Source organism: Moschus berezovskii, chromosome 17 (genome assembly GCF_049115385.1).
Source record: "Moschus berezovskii isolate FMDL1 chromosome 17, NW_MosBer_1.0, whole genome shotgun sequence".
Lineage (NCBI taxonomy): Eukaryota > Metazoa > Chordata > Mammalia > Artiodactyla > Moschidae > Moschus > Moschus berezovskii.
The window spans coordinates 71,488,231-71,507,929 of record NC_142476.1 but is presented as its reverse complement, the minus strand read 5'-3'; the positions used below and the strand labels follow the sequence as shown (position 1 = coordinate 71,507,929).

At 39.7% G+C, this 19,699-nt stretch overlaps 2 protein-coding genes across 4 annotated transcripts in view; one reads left to right on the top strand and one right to left on the bottom strand.

The window, feature by feature from the left end:
• Positions 1-7,049, bottom strand: part of GPATCH2 (G-patch domain containing 2) — a 205,100-nt gene extending 198,051 nt beyond the window's left edge. For all 3 annotated transcript variants that reach the window (XM_055419891.2, XM_055419892.2, XM_088845544.1), the window contains exon 1: positions 6,882-7,049. In XM_055419891.2, coding sequence (XP_055275866.1) covers positions 6,882-6,937 — 56 coding nt within the window. In that variant the 5' untranslated portion in view covers positions 6,938-7,049. The remainder of the gene's footprint in view (positions 1-6,881) is intronic.
• Positions 7,050-7,307: 258 nt separating this feature from the next.
• The window catches only part of SPATA17 (spermatogenesis associated 17), a 237,148-nt gene continuing 224,756 nt past the window's right edge, over positions 7,308-19,699 (top strand). Inside the window, exon 1 of the mRNA XM_055419887.2 lies at positions 7,308-7,421. Coding sequence (XP_055275862.1) covers positions 7,354-7,421 — 68 coding nt within the window. The 5' untranslated portion in view covers positions 7,308-7,353. The remainder of the gene's footprint in view (positions 7,422-19,699) is intronic.

Sequence of the window (19,699 nt, the reverse complement as noted above, 5' to 3'; positions counted from 1 at the left end):
CCTGCTCTGATGCCAGCCATAGATTTAAGTTTTCTCTTAGTGTCATTTAAACTCAATTGGAGGGATGAGCTAAGTCTCAATAAAAAATTAACTTTTCATCTATTAAAAGGAAAATTCCCACAATTATGGAGAGGATCTACATGGTTAACACCAGGCTATGGTAATTTAGGTTTAAAGGCTCCTCTATGTTGGGAACAGTTAAAGCATACTAAAAATGATAACCTGGTAATTATGAGACAAGGCTGGGTGCTTTATGAACTGTGTCTGTTATTACCCCTAGAGAGAGTTACTGGTATGTAACTCAGTGGATTTGTGGCACTAATCTATGGACTCCACATCTACAGGGTTGGATATGAAGGTGTAGCCTGGGATTCCCATGAATTTAAGGTCAGGCATGTTAACAAATTAGAGGTAACCCTAACCAATCTACCATTGGTATGATCCCAATGGGTCAAAGATCTGTATGTATGACCACTTAGCAGCTTGTGTGTCTGTGTGTGTGTGTGCCTTCAATGCGGTTGGAGGATGTAATTGACCCTATCGAAGCCTTAACACGGAGAAGGCAATGGCACCCCACTCCAGTGCTCTTGCTTGGAAAATCCCATGGACAGAGGAGCCTGGTGGGCTGCAGTCCATGGGGTCGCTAAGTCGGACTTGAGTGAGCGACTTCACTTTCACTTTTCACTTTCACTGGGGAAGGAAACGGCAACCCACTCCAGCGTTCTTGCCTGGAGAATTCAGGGAAGGGGAAGCCTGGTGGGCTGCAGTCTATGGGTTCGCACAGAGTTGGACACGACTGAAATGACTTAGCAGCATGTATTTTAGGATAAGAAATTAAAAGTAATTCTAACATTAAATGGAAACACTTGGGCTAACTTAGAAATTCCTTGACCTATATGTGGTGGTGGTGGTAGTTTAGTTGCTAAGTTGTTTCCGACACTTGCAAACCCATGGACTATAGCCCACTAGGCTCCTCTGTCCATGGGATTTCCCATGCAAGAACACTGGAGTGGGTTGCCATTTCCTTCTCCATGACCTATCTGTATAAAACCATTAATCATAAGTAACCTTTTCTCTCTTTTAAAAAAATAGCATGGGGGTGGGAGGAATCTACCTTATTCTGAAACATGTAAATAATTAATTATAATGTTATATTGACAGTAGGCAATAAACATGGTATAGAATTCTCTAGAGGGAGAAAAAGGCTGGGAGAAAACTGTAACCAATATGAGCTTTAAGAGTCAAAGCAAGAATTTGGAAGCTAAATTATACTACATTCATCAGTTATAGGACCTTGGACAAATTACTTATCTTTTGATTCTGTTTCTTCACCATAAAAATGGGTATAATGAGTACCTTGTAAGGATTCTTAGAGGATAAGAATGAGTACTTAAGTGTGAGAGCAGTTATTTCATCTTTTAACAACCTCTACACACAAGAGGAAATTGTTACTGAAAAAATCAAATCATTGTTCTTTTAAGGTACAAACTATACTATGAACACTGAGTATACCACAATAAATGCTGACTGTCAACCTGAGTTCCTGAGCCTCTCTGAATGATGGAGAGAGGGAAGATAATAGACACTTGAAAAAAATCTTAAATGGAATTTCAAGAAATCCACGCACTTCCTTAAAGATTATTGATTAAAAAAAAAAAAAAACCTCTTAGTAAAAAAAAAAAGTAATGCTGTGTGTTTGACCTATTCTTATCCTAATAATATACAGATACAAGGGAAAAAAAAGAAAAGAAAAGAAAGGATATCATCCTTCCAAATAAAGAGTCACAAGATTTGCCATCAAACAGAAAAAACTCATTTCCCATGATGGGAGCAAAAGTTCTACTGACTTGCTCTCAACTGGAGGCATTGCTGGCAGCTGCTATTTTGTCATTTCTGTCACAGGGGAACCCTCAGAAACCCTGCCTTCCTCCTTACCCTACTGCCAACAAGACAAAAACCCAATCATACATGGAAGGCTTCAGAAAAGAAGAATCAAATTCTATTTTCACATAGTGATTTTCTAACTCAACTTTCCAAACAGTGATTTAATAAGACCGCTCCTTCATTATTTAAATTTGAAGACCATTCTTTTGATTCTTTTTCATTTAATGACTTCAGGAGTTATTCAAACTTTTTTCCTTACACTGTATTCACTTTCGAGATGTAAACCACTGAATAAAAAACTGCCTAAGTGAAAGAAAGTCAAAGTCTAAAAAAAAATTCATAATATATTAATAATATTCATAGCATATAATAAACACATCTAGGCAACCTTCTAATATTTGGGAAATGAGTCTCGTGCATTGGTTATACATGGTGACTACTCAATACTTTTGAATATATAACATATTCTGAAGTCCTAGAATAGGAATGAGAATGAAGACCATTGAATATTAACTACAAGTACCTAAAATAATGCTTGACAATTGTTTTTAAAAAAATCTACGTAAAGAATCTGCCTGCCTATGCAGGAGACCTAGGTTTGATCCCTGGGTTGGGAAGATCCCCTGGAGGAGGAAATGGCAACCTACTCCAGAATTCTTGCCTAGGAAATCACATGGACAGAGGGGTCTGGCAGGCTGCAGTCCATGGGGTTGCAAATAGTCGGACAAGACTGAGCAATTAAACAACGACTAGGTGAACAAATCAATCAAGGACTAAATGAATGAACAAATAACAATGGAAAAATATTTCTTCACTGAAAATGTGGACAATTCAGATTTCAAATTGAAATGGAAAACTGATTCAGACAAACATAAGAGTATGAAACTGACTCCAAAACAAATGGTCAGATAAAAAAAAAAGCAGTTATTGAAAAGTAGTTTTCCAGACCTAAAGTTTTCACTACGCAGTTTTCCAGACCTAAAGAAAATCAAAATACAAAACAGAAATGAAATTATAGCAGAAAAGGTCCAGAATCATTGTAGTTTATTTGTAATAGCTATTTTTAAAGCAAAGACACATAAAGTGAAACAGATACTACAGTTTGATACATCAATAATGATTTGATAGTTCCATTATCAATAATTAAATTTGTTGAGTTCAAACTTTAAAATCGTTCCAAAAAACTCAAAAGATGACTTTAAATAAAAATTACTAATAAAGTAAAAAGTAGTAACAGCATGTCAAATTCTAAATGTGATTTGTTCATTAAATAAATCAATTTTGAAAAGGCAAGTTAACATTTTAAGTACTGAAAGAGATACTTTTTAGACCCTACTTTCTTTCTTTCTTTTTTTTTAATTGGAGGATAATTGCTTTACAATATTGTGATTTCAGCCATAAAACAAGATGAATCAGCAACAGGTGTACATCTGTCCCCTCCCTCCTAAACCCTCCCATCTCCCTTTCCATTCCACCCCTCTAGGTTATCACAGAGCACTGGGTTGAGCTCCCTGTGTCACACAGCAACTTCCCCCTGGCTATCTATTTTATATATGGTAATGTATATGTTTCCATGATATTCTCTCCATTCATCCCACCCTCTCCTTCCCCCACTGTGTCCACAAGTCTGTTCTTTATGTCTGCGTCTCCACTGCTGCCCTGAAATATGTTCATCAGTACCATCTTTCTAGATTCCATATATGTGCATTAATATACAACATTTGGCTTTCTCTTTCTGACTTACTTCACTCCTCGACCCTACTTTCAAAAATGTGTATGAGGTGGCAGGAAGGGGAAACAGACACTTTCAGATATAAAGATTTTATGAAAATATGAACCTATCAAGACTTACAAGAATAACTTGTACAAAAAACATATTTCCTGACACACACAATAATCATAGGATTTTTTTTAACTGTATAAAGCTTTTCTTCCTTAGGCTTTTAACTTATAAAATATCAGTTCTACTTTTTAACAAAAGATTAAGGAAGAGAGAAGTCCTCTACACTTACCCATGTGGTGCCTGAAAATTGAAAAACTAACCTAGACACTGGAGAAAAGGTTGAAGTCAAGGTTGGAGTTAACTACATCAGGCCTAGTTAACAAACCTGTGCATATACTTCCCATTCCTTGTGATACGGTATCTCATTCAGACACATAGGCAGTTCAGTTCAGTTCAGTTCAGTCGCTCAGTCGTGTCTGACTCTCCGCGACCCCATGAATCACAGCACGCCAGGCCTCCCTGTCCATCACCAACTCCCGGAGTACACTCAAACTCATGTCCACAGAGTCGGTGACGCCATCCAGCCATCTCATTCTCTGTCGTCCCCTTCTCCTTCCGCCCCCAACCTTTCCCAGCATCAGAGTCTTTTCCAGTGAGTCAACTCGTCGTATGAGGTGGCCAAAGTATTGCAGTAGTACCCTAGGATAACTAAGAAATTTTTTTTTTAGATATACTAGAAGTGTCCCTTCTCCAGGGGATCTTCCTAACCCAGGGATCGAACCCAGGTCTCCGGCATTGTAGGCGGATTCTTTACCAGCTGAGCCACAAGGGAAGCCCAGATATACTAGAATCATACTGCAAATATGATGCTTGGGTATTTAAACAATATCTGCTCCTGTCTTGCCATCTCTAAAATGCAAAGAATAACAGCACCTATTTCAAAAGATTTATTGGATTGACCAAAAAGTTTGTCCAGGTTTTTCATAACACTGTAGAAAAACCCCCAAACAAACTTCTTGGCAACCCAGGACGTGAGATGACATATATATGCAAAAGCTGGCACCAATTAACTACACCAATTAAGTAACATCCTGACTGGCACTGAGATTGTGTCATTGGGATAAAACACACATGTATGGTACAGTGAGTATGTGATGAATGAATAAAAAAGAAAATTCGATTAAGAAAGTCTGCATAACAAGATGGTTGCACAGATAAACTAGAAAATACCGGATCCAAATTTCTGGAACACTCATTCTGTCAAATCAGGCATAATTCAAGAATTTTATTCAAAAACACTAATAACATGCTAGGCACTGTATTATACTCTGATGCCATAAGAAAGGATGTATTCCATCTCAAGTAAAATAGAGAACTGAAAGAAGGTTCTTTATATTACAAAAATGTTGTGTGTGCGTGTGTGTGCAGTCACGTCCGACTCTTGGTGACACCTTGGGACTATAGCCCCCCAGGCTCCTCTGTCCATGGAATTTTCCAAGCAAAAATACTGGAGTGGGTTGCCATTTCCTATTCCAAAGGATCTTCCCTTACAAAGAGGTACCTAACCATGATTTGGATAGAAAGAGGAAGAGGAGTTTAAAAAGTCATATTTTTCCATTAAATTGTCATCTGTCCTACAAATCAGTATCACTACAGCAAGAGCAGACCAAACTACAGGGCATATTTTGTCTCCCCCTCTTAAAAAGATGCCGGATGGTGAAACATTAAGAAAGGTCATCTGGAGAGGGACTCGTGCTTGGGATGATGGAAATGTCCTATATCTTGCTTTGTGTTGTGGTTACACAGTATATACAACTGCCAAAACTAAAAATACTAAACACTTAATAACTATGTGTTTTATTTTATGCTAATTACTTTACCATTAAAATAAAATGCTCATTAAAAAAAAAAGTGCTCCTTATTTTTCTTACAGGAAAATGTATTTAAAAGGAGCATAACCAAGATAATGGTTATAATTCCCTGTGCTATACCTGGTATCCTTGTAGGTTATCTATTGTGTACATAGTAGCTTGTATCTCAATCTCATATCCCTAATTTGCCCCATCTCCATTATTTTGTAATAATGTTAAATGGAGTACAATCTGTAAAAATATTGAATCACAGTGCTGAACACCTAAAACTAATGCAATATTGTAAATTAACTATATTCCAACCAAAAAAAAAATTCAAAGCAGCATAACCAAGTCTATTCATTATAAAATGAACTACAGAACGATCTGATCTCATTCAAAAGCAAGATATTCTTTATTCAATGATAGGCGATGCAAAAGAAATTCTTGGACATCAGTGACTACTAGAATCCCTCAGATTCTCATTTGCTGCGGAATCTAGGAATGGACTGACACATTTCAGCTGCATTTCACCTGTTGTTCAACTTTACGGTTTGAGATCTTCAGTGGAAATTTTGTTTGTTTCACTGCTCGTCTTATACTTGGAGGAAAACCTCTAGTGAGAAAAACAGGAGTAGAAATAGTTTTCAACTAGAAATTCAAAACCCAGCTTCCAGCTCTAGGGCTAAAGGCTGCACGGCAACACTGAACAAGTCCCTTAACCATTCTGTATCTGGGATAATCTCCTCTCACAGGGCCTTCATAAGGACAAAACGTAGCAATTTGTGAAAGAACTTTGCCAAGTCAAAGCAGTTTATTATTCTAAAATAGCGGTATAATACTGCAGTCAAACCCTAAATTTAACCCTGACGTTTTAAGTTCTCAGGGGACACCCCATGCACATCTCATTGGAACTAGAATGGAACTTTCAAGAGACAAACTGGTAGGTTACGCCTGCTCCAAAAAAAATGGGGTAGGAAGGCAAAGTCTCCTCCACTTCTAAACTTCCAGAAGTCTAGATTTCTGGGAATTGATCTTCGAAAACACCTGGTACACTCTTGCAAATTTAAAAAGGAAAATGAGGAAATAATGCCTATAGTAAGATAGATTTTTTTGTAATCCTCGTCTTGTCAACAGTCAACGAAGAAATGAATTGCTCCGGGCGTACAGAAAGCTTTCCTCTTACGTTACAGTGGCGTAGTAGACAAGCAATCAGCAAGCATTGACTGTATTCCTTCGCAAACCTTTAGCACACACTTCCACGCCTTCCTTAAACTGTGTCCATCCCAGGAACGAAAAGAGAGCAAGGCCTAAAGGTCTTCAGATCATCCATCACAACTCCCTCCCCCTTCCATTCCAGGTCCAGCGGCCCCCGGCCATCACACCCTTTCCGGATCGCCCATCCCCAGGGCGGCCAGCCTCACCAGCTGTTCCCGGCGGCTGGAGCTCCGATCGGTTGGCGCCCGGCGGCCCCGAACATTAACGACACCCAAGAGCCTGGCCTCGAGGCTCAGGCCCGAGAACAGACTCCAACTAGCGCACCACCAGAGACTTCCAGGAGCAGTTCAGCATTTTGAGCTGAGCTTCCGGAAGCCGACAGCAGGCGGAAACCGGAAGCTGGGAGCAACCATTAGTTCTCCTCCCCACCTCCACTGCTTCTTTCTCTGAAAATCTCCTCTTTTATCCTCATAGAAGGGAGAGGGGTCAATAATTTGAAATCTTTACTAAGCAAGGTTTCTTAGTTTTTCTTTCTGGTGTTCCGGAAACTGAAAGAGTATGGGAGGAAAAATATGTGAAGTCAACGAAAGTTGAATCCCCGGGATCGGTGGAATGGTTTCGCCCGGTTGCCTAGGAGACCGAGAGTAACTCCGGAGGTGCAGCGGGCCAGCGGAGGCTATGGCCGCGTTAGCCAGGCTGCAAGCCCGGTCGAAGAGTATAGCACAGCAGTATTACTACAGGAACAGGTAGGGCATCAATTAGGGGAGCGCGAAAAGGCCTGGCTTCATCCCCAGCCCGTTACTCCTCAGCAGGAACGTCCTGTGAATTCATTGCCTAACTCACTGAGTACCCCTCACTTCTCTTCCTCGTTGGTAGACTGCAAACAGAATCACGAATTTTTGAAAGTAGTGTTAGCATACAGGGGGATTCCCGATGCAGGGGGCCATGGTTATCATCCGGAGATACTTTAAATAAAATTCCAGTAGAAATAAAATTGTACGATAAGTGTTTTCCTTTGAGATCATCACGCCACAATGGGATGAAACCTGTGTCCTCTTATGGAAAGTTTGATGGCCTCACTGGGCTCACCCTGTCTCCTTAGCTGGGTGAGCTCGGAGTGTCCCCCATCTACTCCATTATGTCACGAATGTCGCTGAACTCAACTGTTCTGTGACTCAGTTGTCTTCCCAGAGTGGCAGTATGTAAACTATTCTGACGGGATAATCAATACCAATTTGTTAAGAGGGCTGAAGACACTGGTGGCCCTATCCATCTCTCTACACCCTACAAAAGGTTCATTTGAACAATGGTCTTCTGGAAGCAATGCCTCAGGACATTTTCTAAGCTAAGAGAAGTTCCAAAAAGGTGAAAAGGACATTGGTAGAATATAGTGATGACCAACCCAATGGAAAATATGCCAAGAAGACAATCTTGCTGAGCTGTACTTATTCTAACATTTATCTCACCTACTACATTCTTGGGCTTCCCTTGTGGCTCAGCTGGTAAAGAATCCACCTGTAATGCGGGAGACCTGGGTTCGACCCCTGGGTAGGAAAGATCCCTTGGCAAAGGGAAAGGCTACACACTCCAGTATTCTGGCCTGGAGAATTCCATGGACTATATAGTCCATGGGGTCGCAGAGTCGGACCTGACTTTCACTTTCTTTCAGTCCATTCTTAGAGTACCATGTGCCTCTTTTACAGCACTTACCACTACTTAATTTTACATTCCCATTGATAATATATGAGGGATATAAATATCATCCCTTTTTTTAACTAGAAGTGGGGGTTTTGTTTATCATTGTTTTTGTCTCCAGTGCCTATTTTAGTTTCTGGCACCTAATTGCTGCATAATAATTATTTGTCTAATAATAAATAAATCTTTCACTCAGTCATTGGTCCTGGTTTACCTAAATGTACTAAAAAGAGCTAAACATAGAGATTTTGTATTATCTGTAATAGGTAAATTATGTTGAAGGTATGTATGACATATGTATGTATGTATGTTAAAGGTATGTATGATATACATATCTAAAAAGAATAAATTTCATCCCTCTGATATTCACCACCTAATGTGGAATATAGACATTTAAAAGATAAATACAATAGAGTAAGCATAAACAGGAAGGGAAATGACTAACATTTTTTAAGCACTGCTTATACACTGGGCATTGCACTAGGAACTTTTCTGTGTAATAATCATTTGGTTTTCACAGATTTACAAGTTAATGTATTAATAAGTATTTTTAGAGCTTGGGAAGAGTGTTCTAGAAAAGCCTGGTGAAGTGTCACAGGCTGTGAGCAGACATGACTTTTCTACAGATGTCAGTGTCAGTCTTTGTCCCCATCTCCTGGCTTTTGACAATATGTACATTTTCCTGAAACTCGAGGTTGCCTGGGTAAAACACTAGGGCTGTACAAAGGCCGTGATAAGAATAGGCTGGCTTTTCTTCTACTTGATTATTAATATTAATATTTTCAATATGAATGAAAGTCTTTAAAGAAGGAATTGAAATTCCCAAGTTTGCCTAGTTAAAAGAAAAAAAAAACGAAGTGTTGAGTAGCATAGAAGAAAAACACATAAAATGTTAACATATGAAAAAATCAACAGGTAATTTTCTTAAGAAATCGTTTTCTTTTCCCCTATGTTATTGACCAGAGCAGTTCTTCGCAAACTTCTGTGTGCATCAGAATTGCCCGAGGGTCTTGGTAAAATGCAGACTCTGATTCTCTGGGTCTCAGTTTTGGCCAGCAGGCCTGCATTTCTCCCATAGATTCCTGTCAAGCCCCGTTTTGCATAAGAAGGGAGACATTGTTAAAAAAAAAAAAGAATGGTGTATGAGCCTATCATTTAATTCATAAACATCTGTACAAGTTGTATATTTATTCCTTCTTTATACAAGGCAAGGAAAATGAGAATCAGACAGATTAGTAATTTGTATGAGGTCATAGAGCTAAGTCTCAAAACCAAAAGCCCAGCTCTAAGGCCTATGATCTTCACTACCACCCTAGCCAAGATTTACTTCGCACCACACTGGTTTTGATGAATTAAGGGGCAAGAAGCACCAAGATCCAGAAGTCTAAACGGCCTAAGCACATGGTTGGCCAAATCTATTATCATATAGGCAACAGAGTGGGAGGAAACCATTTTAATTCTTCTTGGCTTGTTTTAATGTCTTCCTTCTCTGTTGGTTACAAGACAGTGGCAAAAGTGTTTAACAGCTCGCACCAGATTGCCTCTGAAGTTGAAACACGACTTTGTTGGGAAAAATAAACTATGACTAAGTGGTTAGATTACCGCCTAAATCCTCCAGGGCCTGGGTGTCCACTGAGGAAGAGACAAGCTTCTCTGCCTAACAGAGGGGAAAGATTTGGAACTCCAAGAAGTGAGATGTATGGTGCATGCTAAGTTGCTTCAGTCATATCTGACTCTGTGCGACCGTATGGACTGTGGCTCACCAGGCTCCTCTGTCGAAGGGATTCTCCAGGGAAGAATACTGGAGTGGGTTGCCATGCCCTCCTCCAGGGATCTTCCCCCACACAGGGATCAAACTGTGTCTTTTATATTTCCTGCATTGGTAGGCTGGTTCTTTACCACTAGCGCCACCTGGGAGAAGTATGGTAGTAGCTGATACAATGAGAAATCTAGGGGTATGGAAAGATTTGTGCATTATCAGACCCACCCAAGCCCTCTAAGAAGTTGCTCCACAAGGAACATTTTTGTGGGTGTTCATATTTGGTGATCTAACTCATCAAAGAGGCTGAATATCCTGTCTAGGATGTTACTGGGCAGCACGAAGATAATACCCAGTTGTTATATGTCTAAGTATTGGCCTTTTTTTTTTTTTTTTCAACTTTCACTATTACTTCCTAGTTTCATTTCTAGTCTTCCAAACTACTGAGATTTCTTTGTGACTTATTGATCATTTACACTGTCCTATTTGTGGAAAAAAGAGTTCGGGATATGTTCATTAATCATAGTTCGTTTCCCCCATATCCTTATTTAATGTGTCAAATACTAAAAGAAATGAGTTCCAAATGTCCCTCTTCCACTGAATTCCACTGAATTTCCATTGTGTGGTATCTTTTTATGTTATATTATTTAGATTATATGTGTATTCTAGTGCATCTCTCTTGATTATTGGCTCTATATATTTATTTTTTTGAATGTGCAGAATGTTACACCTTTGAATCCCACTTGCAGTTGTTAAAAAATTATTTTTATTATTTCTTTAAGCAAATTTAATGCCGTAACATACAACTTGTAACATCATATTGAGCCTCCTTAATTGGATACGAGTTAATCATATTGTTTTGTGTATTTCTCTTCATAAGCAGCACATTTTAAGGTTTTAAATAATTAGAATCCAGGAAATTTGTGATGGGTTAAGTTAGTTTCTTTTTTTAAATTTAATTTTTCATTTTATGTTGGAGTATCATTGATTTACAATGTTGTGTTAAGTTTCAGGTGTACAGCGAAGTGATTCAGCTATCCATATACACACATATTGATATAAAGCCATCACCCTGTGTTAAGCTACTTTGTAATTCTTGTTCTCTGTCATGAGTTTTCATGTATAAGCTATGTTTTATTTTATTTTAGAGTTTAACATTATTCAGAAGAAATTTATTTTTTAACATGAACATTTCTTATGAGGACTTAACTCACTCTATTTAGATTCTCAGTACTGTTTATGAATTAACTATTCACTGATTAATTAAATACTGACACAGCACCTACTGTGTGTTAAGGACTGTTCCATGCATTGAGGATATAGCAGTGAACAAAAAAGTCATGAGGTAAACAGAACATAAATAAGCTTACGTATAGTATTTTATCTTAGGGTGATGATAACAGCAAAGAATAAAGCAGGGTAGGCAAGGAGCGAACTAAATATCCTGTTTTAAATAGAGCGGGCTGATAAGGCTCCTCTGATCAGAAGATATTTGAATAGAGTCCTAATAAAGGTGGATGAGCAGGCCTACTAGGTAGAGATCTAAGAGATGTTGCAGTCTTCAGGAGCTGTAACATTGAGTGCTATACCCCTGTTGTCAGAAGCCTGCATATATGTATTGCACAACAGCGTTGGAGGGCTTTTAAGCCACAGTAAAGATACTGGGTGTTAGTTCTAAAAGCTCTTGTAGGTCTTCATAGAACCGATTAACTTCGGCTTCTTCAGCATTACTCGTTGGGGCATAGGCCTGGATTACTGTAATATTGAATGGTTTCCCTTGGAAACGAACAGAAATCATCCTGTCATTTTTAAGATTGCATCCAAGTACTGCATTTCGGACTCTTTTGTTGACCATGATGGCTACTCCATTTCTTCTAAGGGATTCCTGCCCACAGTAGTAGATATAATGGTCGTCTGAGTTAAATTCACCCATTCCAGTCCATTTTAATTCACTGATTCCTAGAATGTCAACGTTCACTCTTGCCATCTCCTGTTTGACCACTTCCAATTTGCCTTGATTCATGGACCTAACATTCCAGGTTCCTATGCAATACTGCTCTTTACAGCACCGGACCTTGCTTCTATCACTGGTCACATCCACAACTGGGTATTGGTTTTGCTTTTGCTCCATCCCTTTATTCCTTCTAGAGTTATTTCTCCACTGAAATCCAGTAGCATACTGGGCACCTACTGACCTGGGGAATTCCTCATTCAGTATCCTATCATTTTGCCCTTTGTTACTGTTCATGGGGTTCTCAAGGCAAGTATACTGAAGTGGTTTGCCATTCCCTTCTCCAGTGGACCACATTCGGCTGTGGTCCATGTGATCAGATTGGCTAGTTTCCTGTGATTATGATTTCAGTCTGTCCGCCCTCTGGTGCCCCCTAGCAATACCTACCGTCTTATTTGGGTTTCTCTTACCTTGGTCATGGAAAATCTCTTCACAGCCGCTCCAGCAAAGTGCAGCCGCCGTACCTTACCTTGGGTAAGGGGTATCTCCTCGAGGCCGCCCTTCCTGACCTTGAACGCGGAGTAGCTCCTCTCGGCCCTCCTGCGCCCACGCAGCCACCGCCTGTTGGACGTGGGGTAGCTCCTCTCGGCCGCCGGCCCTGGCCTCAGGCGTGGGGTAGCTCCTCACGGCCGCACCTCTTTGCGTGCTTCGTTGTGCCGGGGCCGGCGTCACTCGCGTCGCGTCTGCGCCGCCGGGGCCGGCGTCTCTCGCGTCGCGTCTGCGCCGCCGGGGCCGGCGTCTCTCGCGGACCAACCTTGATAGTATATTAAAAAGCAGAGACATTGCCAACCAAGGTCCGTCTAGTCAAGGCTATGGTTTTTCCCGTGGTCATGTATGGATGTGAGAGTTGGACTGTGAAGAAGGCTGACCGCCGAAGAATCGATGCTTTTGAACTGTGGTGTTGGAGAAGACTCTTGAGAGTCCCTTATACTGCAAGGAGATCCAACCAGTCCATTCTAGAGGAGATCAATCCTGGATGTTCATTGGAGGGACTGATGCTAAAGCTGAAACTGCAATACTTTGGCCACCTCATGCGACGAGTTGACTCACTGGAAAAGACTCTGATGCTGGGAAAGGTTGAGGGCGGGAGGAGAAGGGGACGACGGAGAATGAGATGGCTGGATGGCATCACCGACTCTGTGGACATGAGTTTGAGTGAACTCCGGGAGTTGGTGATGGACAGGGAGGCCTGGCGTGCTGTGATTCATGGGGTCGCGGATAGTCGGACACGACTGAGCGACTGAACTGAACTGAACTGAACTGAAAGATACTGGATTCTATCCTGATTAAGGTAGCAGGTCATTGGGGATTTTCGATAGAGGAGTGACTTGATCTGATTCTGTCTATAAAGAAAACTTGGACTTATTTTTAAATTGGATACAGCATTTTGATTTGTTTTCTTTTTTTTTTCCCCTCTGCTTTCCTTCTACAATTACATCATTTATTAGTTTAACTCTTTGTGACCTCTTTTGCTTGTTAGGAAATTTCAGTCAAATTTCCTTATATAAAAAAAATAACATTTGAAATAGTTTGGAACTGTATGTAGGCTTCCCTAGTGGCTCAGACAGTGAAAGAATCTGCCTGCAATGCAGGAGACCCGGATTTGATCTCTGAGTCAGGAAGATCCCCTGGAGAAGGGAATGGCTACCCACTCCAGTATATAGTTTTCTAAGGATATATAAGCAGAAATTAACCTAATAGATGTCAAAATATCTTTTAATTAATTTAGCTATAGGGAAAAGTGTGTGTAGGGGGATATAGAGAAAGCAGGTGCTCAGGAAGAGGGCCGGAAGTTTGGTAGAGACATTGTAGTGTCCAAGTGATCAACTGTCAAGTTTCCAGGTCTCTGACCCTCTTAAATGGGGCATGGGGAGTGCAAGAGGCTAGAGAGGAGAGATTAAAAAGAGAAATAAATGGGATTGAATATATGCTATGTGCTGAGAACTCTGTAAAATACTTTCACAAATATTATGTTGATTTTCACAATAATCATATGAAGTGATTTGATTATTCCTACTCTACAATAGACGACAATGAAATCTTTAAAGTGTAAATTACTTGTTCAGTAAGAACAAAGATGAAGTCTGATCTACCTCAGTCCAAAGTTATAATTGGATTGCTTGTTGTTTAGTCGCTCAGTTGTGTCCAACTCTTTTGTGGCCCCATGGATTGTAGCCCACCAGGCTCCTCTGTCCATGAAATTTCCCAGGCAAGAACGCTAGAGTGGATTGCCATTTTCTTCTCCAGGGGATCTTCCCAACCCAGGAATTGAACTCATGTCTCCTGCATTGCAGGCAGATTCTTTACTGTTGAGCCATCAAGGAAGCCTTGCTTGCAGTATGGGGACTTTAAATCAAGTCCCAGCATGGAAGTAAGTACATCAAATACATAAAGCCTAACCTGCTTTTTCTAAGGTCAGTTTGAGGAAAGGAAAACACCTGATCTCACCAGTACAAGACCAGTGATTAGAGTGGACTTCATTACCTTGTGTCAACGTAAAGTATAATGTTCTTTAAGTTGGCCTGATTCTGGAATCCAGTCTTCCCATGAAATTAATTTGTTCCTAACTCAATGGCAAGCCACTCCAGTACTCATGCCTAGAAAATCCCATGGATGGAGGAGCCTGGTGGGCTGCAGTCCATGGAGTCGCTAAGCGTCGGACATGACTGAGCGACTTCACTTTCACACATTGGAGAAGGAAATGGCAACCCACTCCAGTGTTCTTGCCTGGAGAATCCCAGGGACGGGGGAGCCTGGTGGGCTTCCGTCTATGGGTCCACACAGAGTCGGACACGACTGAAGTGACTTAGCAGCAGCAGCAGCAACTGTAACATAGTCAAAGGTTCCTGACTGCCTTCTTAGTCTGATTACTTGGCTTGGTGTCCTTTTCTTTGGACAATTGTCTTGGTTCTAGTAACCTAAATGGATAATAGCTTAATCAGATCGACATGAGTTCCTTTCTCTGATTCTAATTAATTGCTGGTTGTTTCTGTTCAGTTATATTCTATTCTGACCAGGGACATTTAGCAAGGCTTCTGCCAAGTATACAAGAATGATTTATGCCAGAATGCAGGAAGTGTTAAAATCCTAATTCTGTGCCACTTTAGACTTAAACTTAAGCCCTTAAATTTATGCTGTTACCTTACTTAAACACTTTCGATACCAGTTTTCTCATCTGTGAAAGAGACAATAATACCTATTGACATGTCAGCTAAGAAGACTAAATAATTGTTTGGCAGATTAGTTAACACCCAGTAAATTCATAATATTATAGGCAGTCACAATAGGAGGACAAAGGATAAAATGATCTACTCACGATATATGATCAAAGGATCATATGATCTAAGATCAGAGTAGATCAAAGGATATATTCATTGGGTATAAAAAAGGCAGTTGATAAATTTAGTATCTATTTCTAAGTATTTGTTCTTTCTTTATAAAGATTCTTAACATTTTGATATATACATTTAATGAAGTACATAAACTATAAGTGTTTTGCTCAATAACTTTTACATATGTGTATATCTGTGTATAACATATGTGTATAACTTTACATATGTGTATAACCATCACTCAAATAAAGTTCTTAAGTGTTTAAAAAATGTTTGTAAATGAGAAATAAAAGGAAATGTGCTTAGTAATAAAGAATATGTTTCTAAAACCGATAGCCAACATCCTGTGTGTTGATGAAATACAATATAGATTTCATTCAAAAGCAAGAGAGAAATGCATATTGATTCTACTATTTGGAACTTTTTTTTCTGGAAATAGTAGTCGATACCATAATAAAAGAAAAAAGTGAGTAAGTATTGAAAGGGAAGGAATAAAAGTTGGTTACTGATCATGAAATTATAATACTGAGAAGATGTAAAATAATCTACTAAAAAACCGTCTAGTAAATAAGATGAATTTGGTAAAGTGTCAGATTAGGAAGCAAATTTTTAAAAAATCAGTAATTTGTCTTGGTACCAGCAGTAACTAAACAGACTTAATATCAGACTGCTGCTGCTAAGTCACTTTAGTCGTGTCCAACTCTGTGTGACCCCATAGACGGTAGCCCAACAGGCTCCCCCGTCCCTGGGATTCTCCAGGCAAGAACACTGGAGTGGGTTGCCATTTCCTTCTCCAATGTGTGAAAGTGAAAAGAGAACGTGAAGTTGCTCAGTCATGTCTGACTCATAGTGACCCCATAGACTGCAGCCTACCAGGCTCCTCCGTCCATGGGATTTTCTAGGCAAGAGTACTGGCGTGGCTTGCCATTGCCTTCTCCAATATCAGACTAAAATGTTTCAAATGAAAGATCAGTGAATTTGAAGATATACCAAATATATATTACTGGGTAAAGTGTTCTATAAATGTCAATTAGATTAGGTTGGCTGATAAATGTTCATGTTTTGACAGCTGTCTTAACAATTATTCAGAGAGACATGTTGCAATTCCCCACTATAATTTCAAAACTAAATTTGTCTATTTCCCCTTTTAGTTTTGTCAGGTTTTACTTCATGTATTTTAAAGTTTTATTATTAGTTGTATATGCCTTTTAAAATATCAAATCTGCTTGATAAATTAGCATTTTTATCATTATAAGATGGTTCTCCTTATACATGATAATTTTCCTTATTCTTATTCTACTTTAAATATTAAAAATATATTTTAAACTATGAAAAGTATTTGAAGAATTTACAATATTATTGAGATGCCTTTCTTTTATGTGTGTGTGTGTATACAATCTCAAACTTACATTAAAGTTACAATATGGTACAGAGAGACCGCTTAAAAAAACTAAATATGGCAGAAAGTGAAGAAGAACTAAAGAGCCTCTTAATGAAAGTGAAAGAGGAGAGTGAAAAAGGTGGCTTAAAACTCAACATTCAGAAAACTAAGATCATGGCATCTGGTCCCATCGCTTCATGGCAAATAGATGGGGAAACAGTGACAGACTTTATTTTTGGGGCCTCCAAAATCGCTGCAGATGGTAACTGCAGCCGTGAAATTAAAAAACGCTTGCTCCTTGGAAGAAAAGTTATGACCAACCTAGATAGCATATTAAAAAGCAGAGACATCACTTTGCCAACAAAGGTCCGTCTAGTCAAAGCTATGATTTTTTCACTAGTCCTGTATGGATGTGAGAGTTGGACCATAAAGAAAGCTGAGCGCCAAAGAATTGATGCTTTTGAACTGCGGTGTTGGGAAAGACTGCTGAGAGTACCTAGGACTGCAAGAAGATCCAACCAGTCCATCCTAAAGTCCTGAGTATTAGTTGGAAGGACTGATGCTGAAGCTGAAGCTCCAATACTTTGGCCACCTGATGCGAAGTACTGACTCATTGGAAAAGACCCTGATGCTCGGAAGGATTGAAGTCAGGAGAAGGGGATGACAGAGGATGAGATGGCTGGATGGCATCACCGACTCAATGGACATGAGTTTGCGTAAACTCCAGGAACTGGCGATGGACAGGAAAGCCTGGCATGCTGAGTCCATGGGGTCCCAAAGAGTCAGACACGACTGAGTGACTGAACTGAACTGACTGAAATTGGGGTAGGTTGCAATCTGATGGCCTGTTGCCTTCCAAATACTTTTTCCACATAAGTACATTTTCTATATCATCACAGTACTACCATCAAAATCAAGATATTACCATTTGTACACTTCTGCCGTCCAATCTTCAGACTCCAAGCTTTGCCAATTTTCCCAATAATGTTTTTATAGCAATAATTCTTGTTTTGTCTCTTTAGTTATCTTTAATACAGAATATTTTCTCAGTTTTTCTTCAGTTTCATGACCTTGCCACCTGTGAAGATCACAGGTCAGTTATTTTGTGGAATTTCCCTCAGTTTAGGTTTGTCTAATTTTTCATCCAGTAGATTCAGGGTATGTACCTATGGCAGAAATATCACAGAAGTGATGCTCTAGCCTTCTTAGTACATCTGCCCGGTACTGTATCATCTTGATATATCCAGTTACTGATGGAGTGAGTACATTTGGATAATGTCATTAAGATTTTGTCTGCTAGGCTTCTCCACTGTGACATTCTTCTTTTTTTTTTTTTTTTTGTAATAGGTATTTTTTAAAAGCAATTGATTTGAGGCTATAAATGTATTCTGTTCCTCTTCTAACTTTCAATTTACTTATTTTCTTATTTATATCATTATGGACTCATGTGTTCCTATTTTAATCCATGGGTTAGACCCCATTACCCTTACCTATCTTTATGCTAGCATTACCCCAGATTTGTCTGACGGGAGCCACTTCCTTTTGTGTCCTGATCGTGGTAATATTCTCCTATTTTCTGACACACAAAAAAATCCAGGCTAAGCCTTTACTTTTCCCTTCCCAACCTTGGGGTTATCTCATTTCTTCAAAGACCTCTTCTTTCTTTTAGTAGATGCTTGTATTGTTGGGTGTTGCTGTTCTCAGGCCTTGTCAAGTAGATAGAGCTAGAAAATATGTGTATGCGTGCATTGGCACAGAGTTTACATCTATACTTTATCTAGATATCTACCTGTTGATCTATCTATCCATTTAATCCATCCATGAGGCTATTGAAATCCATGAGTTTATGTTAACAATTCTGTATCAAATCCAGCACTACAGAGTTCGTTCTAGTATTTTCCTCCGTTTTCTAACTGAGAAACCTGGCTCGTTATTTTTAACACATTCACTTATTTGAACAATCCCTCTGTGTATAGTCAAACTCCTGTCATCGTAACTACTTCCTCTTTTAGGGATACCACCTTTAACTCTGTGTGAGGGCTTCCTTTCTCTGCTGGACTGCCAGTTCCCAGCTAACTCAGATAACTTTTCAGCACTCTTGCTCTCTGATTCCTGTGCTGATGCCCTTCTGTGTGTACTCCGTTTTCACCTTTCCTCAACACCCTAAAGCCACGCCTCTTCTCCATGGGAACACTCTCCTTACTCAGATGGGACATCATACCCCAGGCTGCCCCTCCGTGTGGATCCCACTGTACCCCACACAGGCTCTGATACTCCATGCTGAACCATGGGGTCCTCCCCTACCTCCCACCCCACCACACAAATATCTTTGCTTTTCTTGCCCACTGCTGATTTCTTTAGTGAAGTGAGAAGGAGGAGGAAGAAAAGTAAATATAAAATATTTTAAAAGTACACTAACAGTATAAATCTACCTGACAAGCTATGATAATTCCCACTCAATGATCTAATGCTGGACACTCCTGACAGTCCAGTTATTAGAACTCCCACTGCTTTCACTACAGGGGGCCACGAATTCGACCCCTGTTTGGGGAACTAAGATCCTGAATGCCATGCAGCTGGAAAAAAAAATTGCTTATGTATTAGAAACCCCTGATTCATTGGACTGTGAGGTAATAATAGTAACAAGAGCGATAATGAAAACTACTAATGAAAGTGAGAAGAACCTGACTGCAATGCAGGAGACCTAGGTTTAATCCCTGAGTCAAGAAGATCCTCTGGAGAAGGGAATGGTTACCCTCTCCAGTATTCTTGCCTGGAGAATTCCATGGACAGAGGAGCCTGATGGGCTACAGTCCATGGGATCACAAAGAGTCATACATGACTGA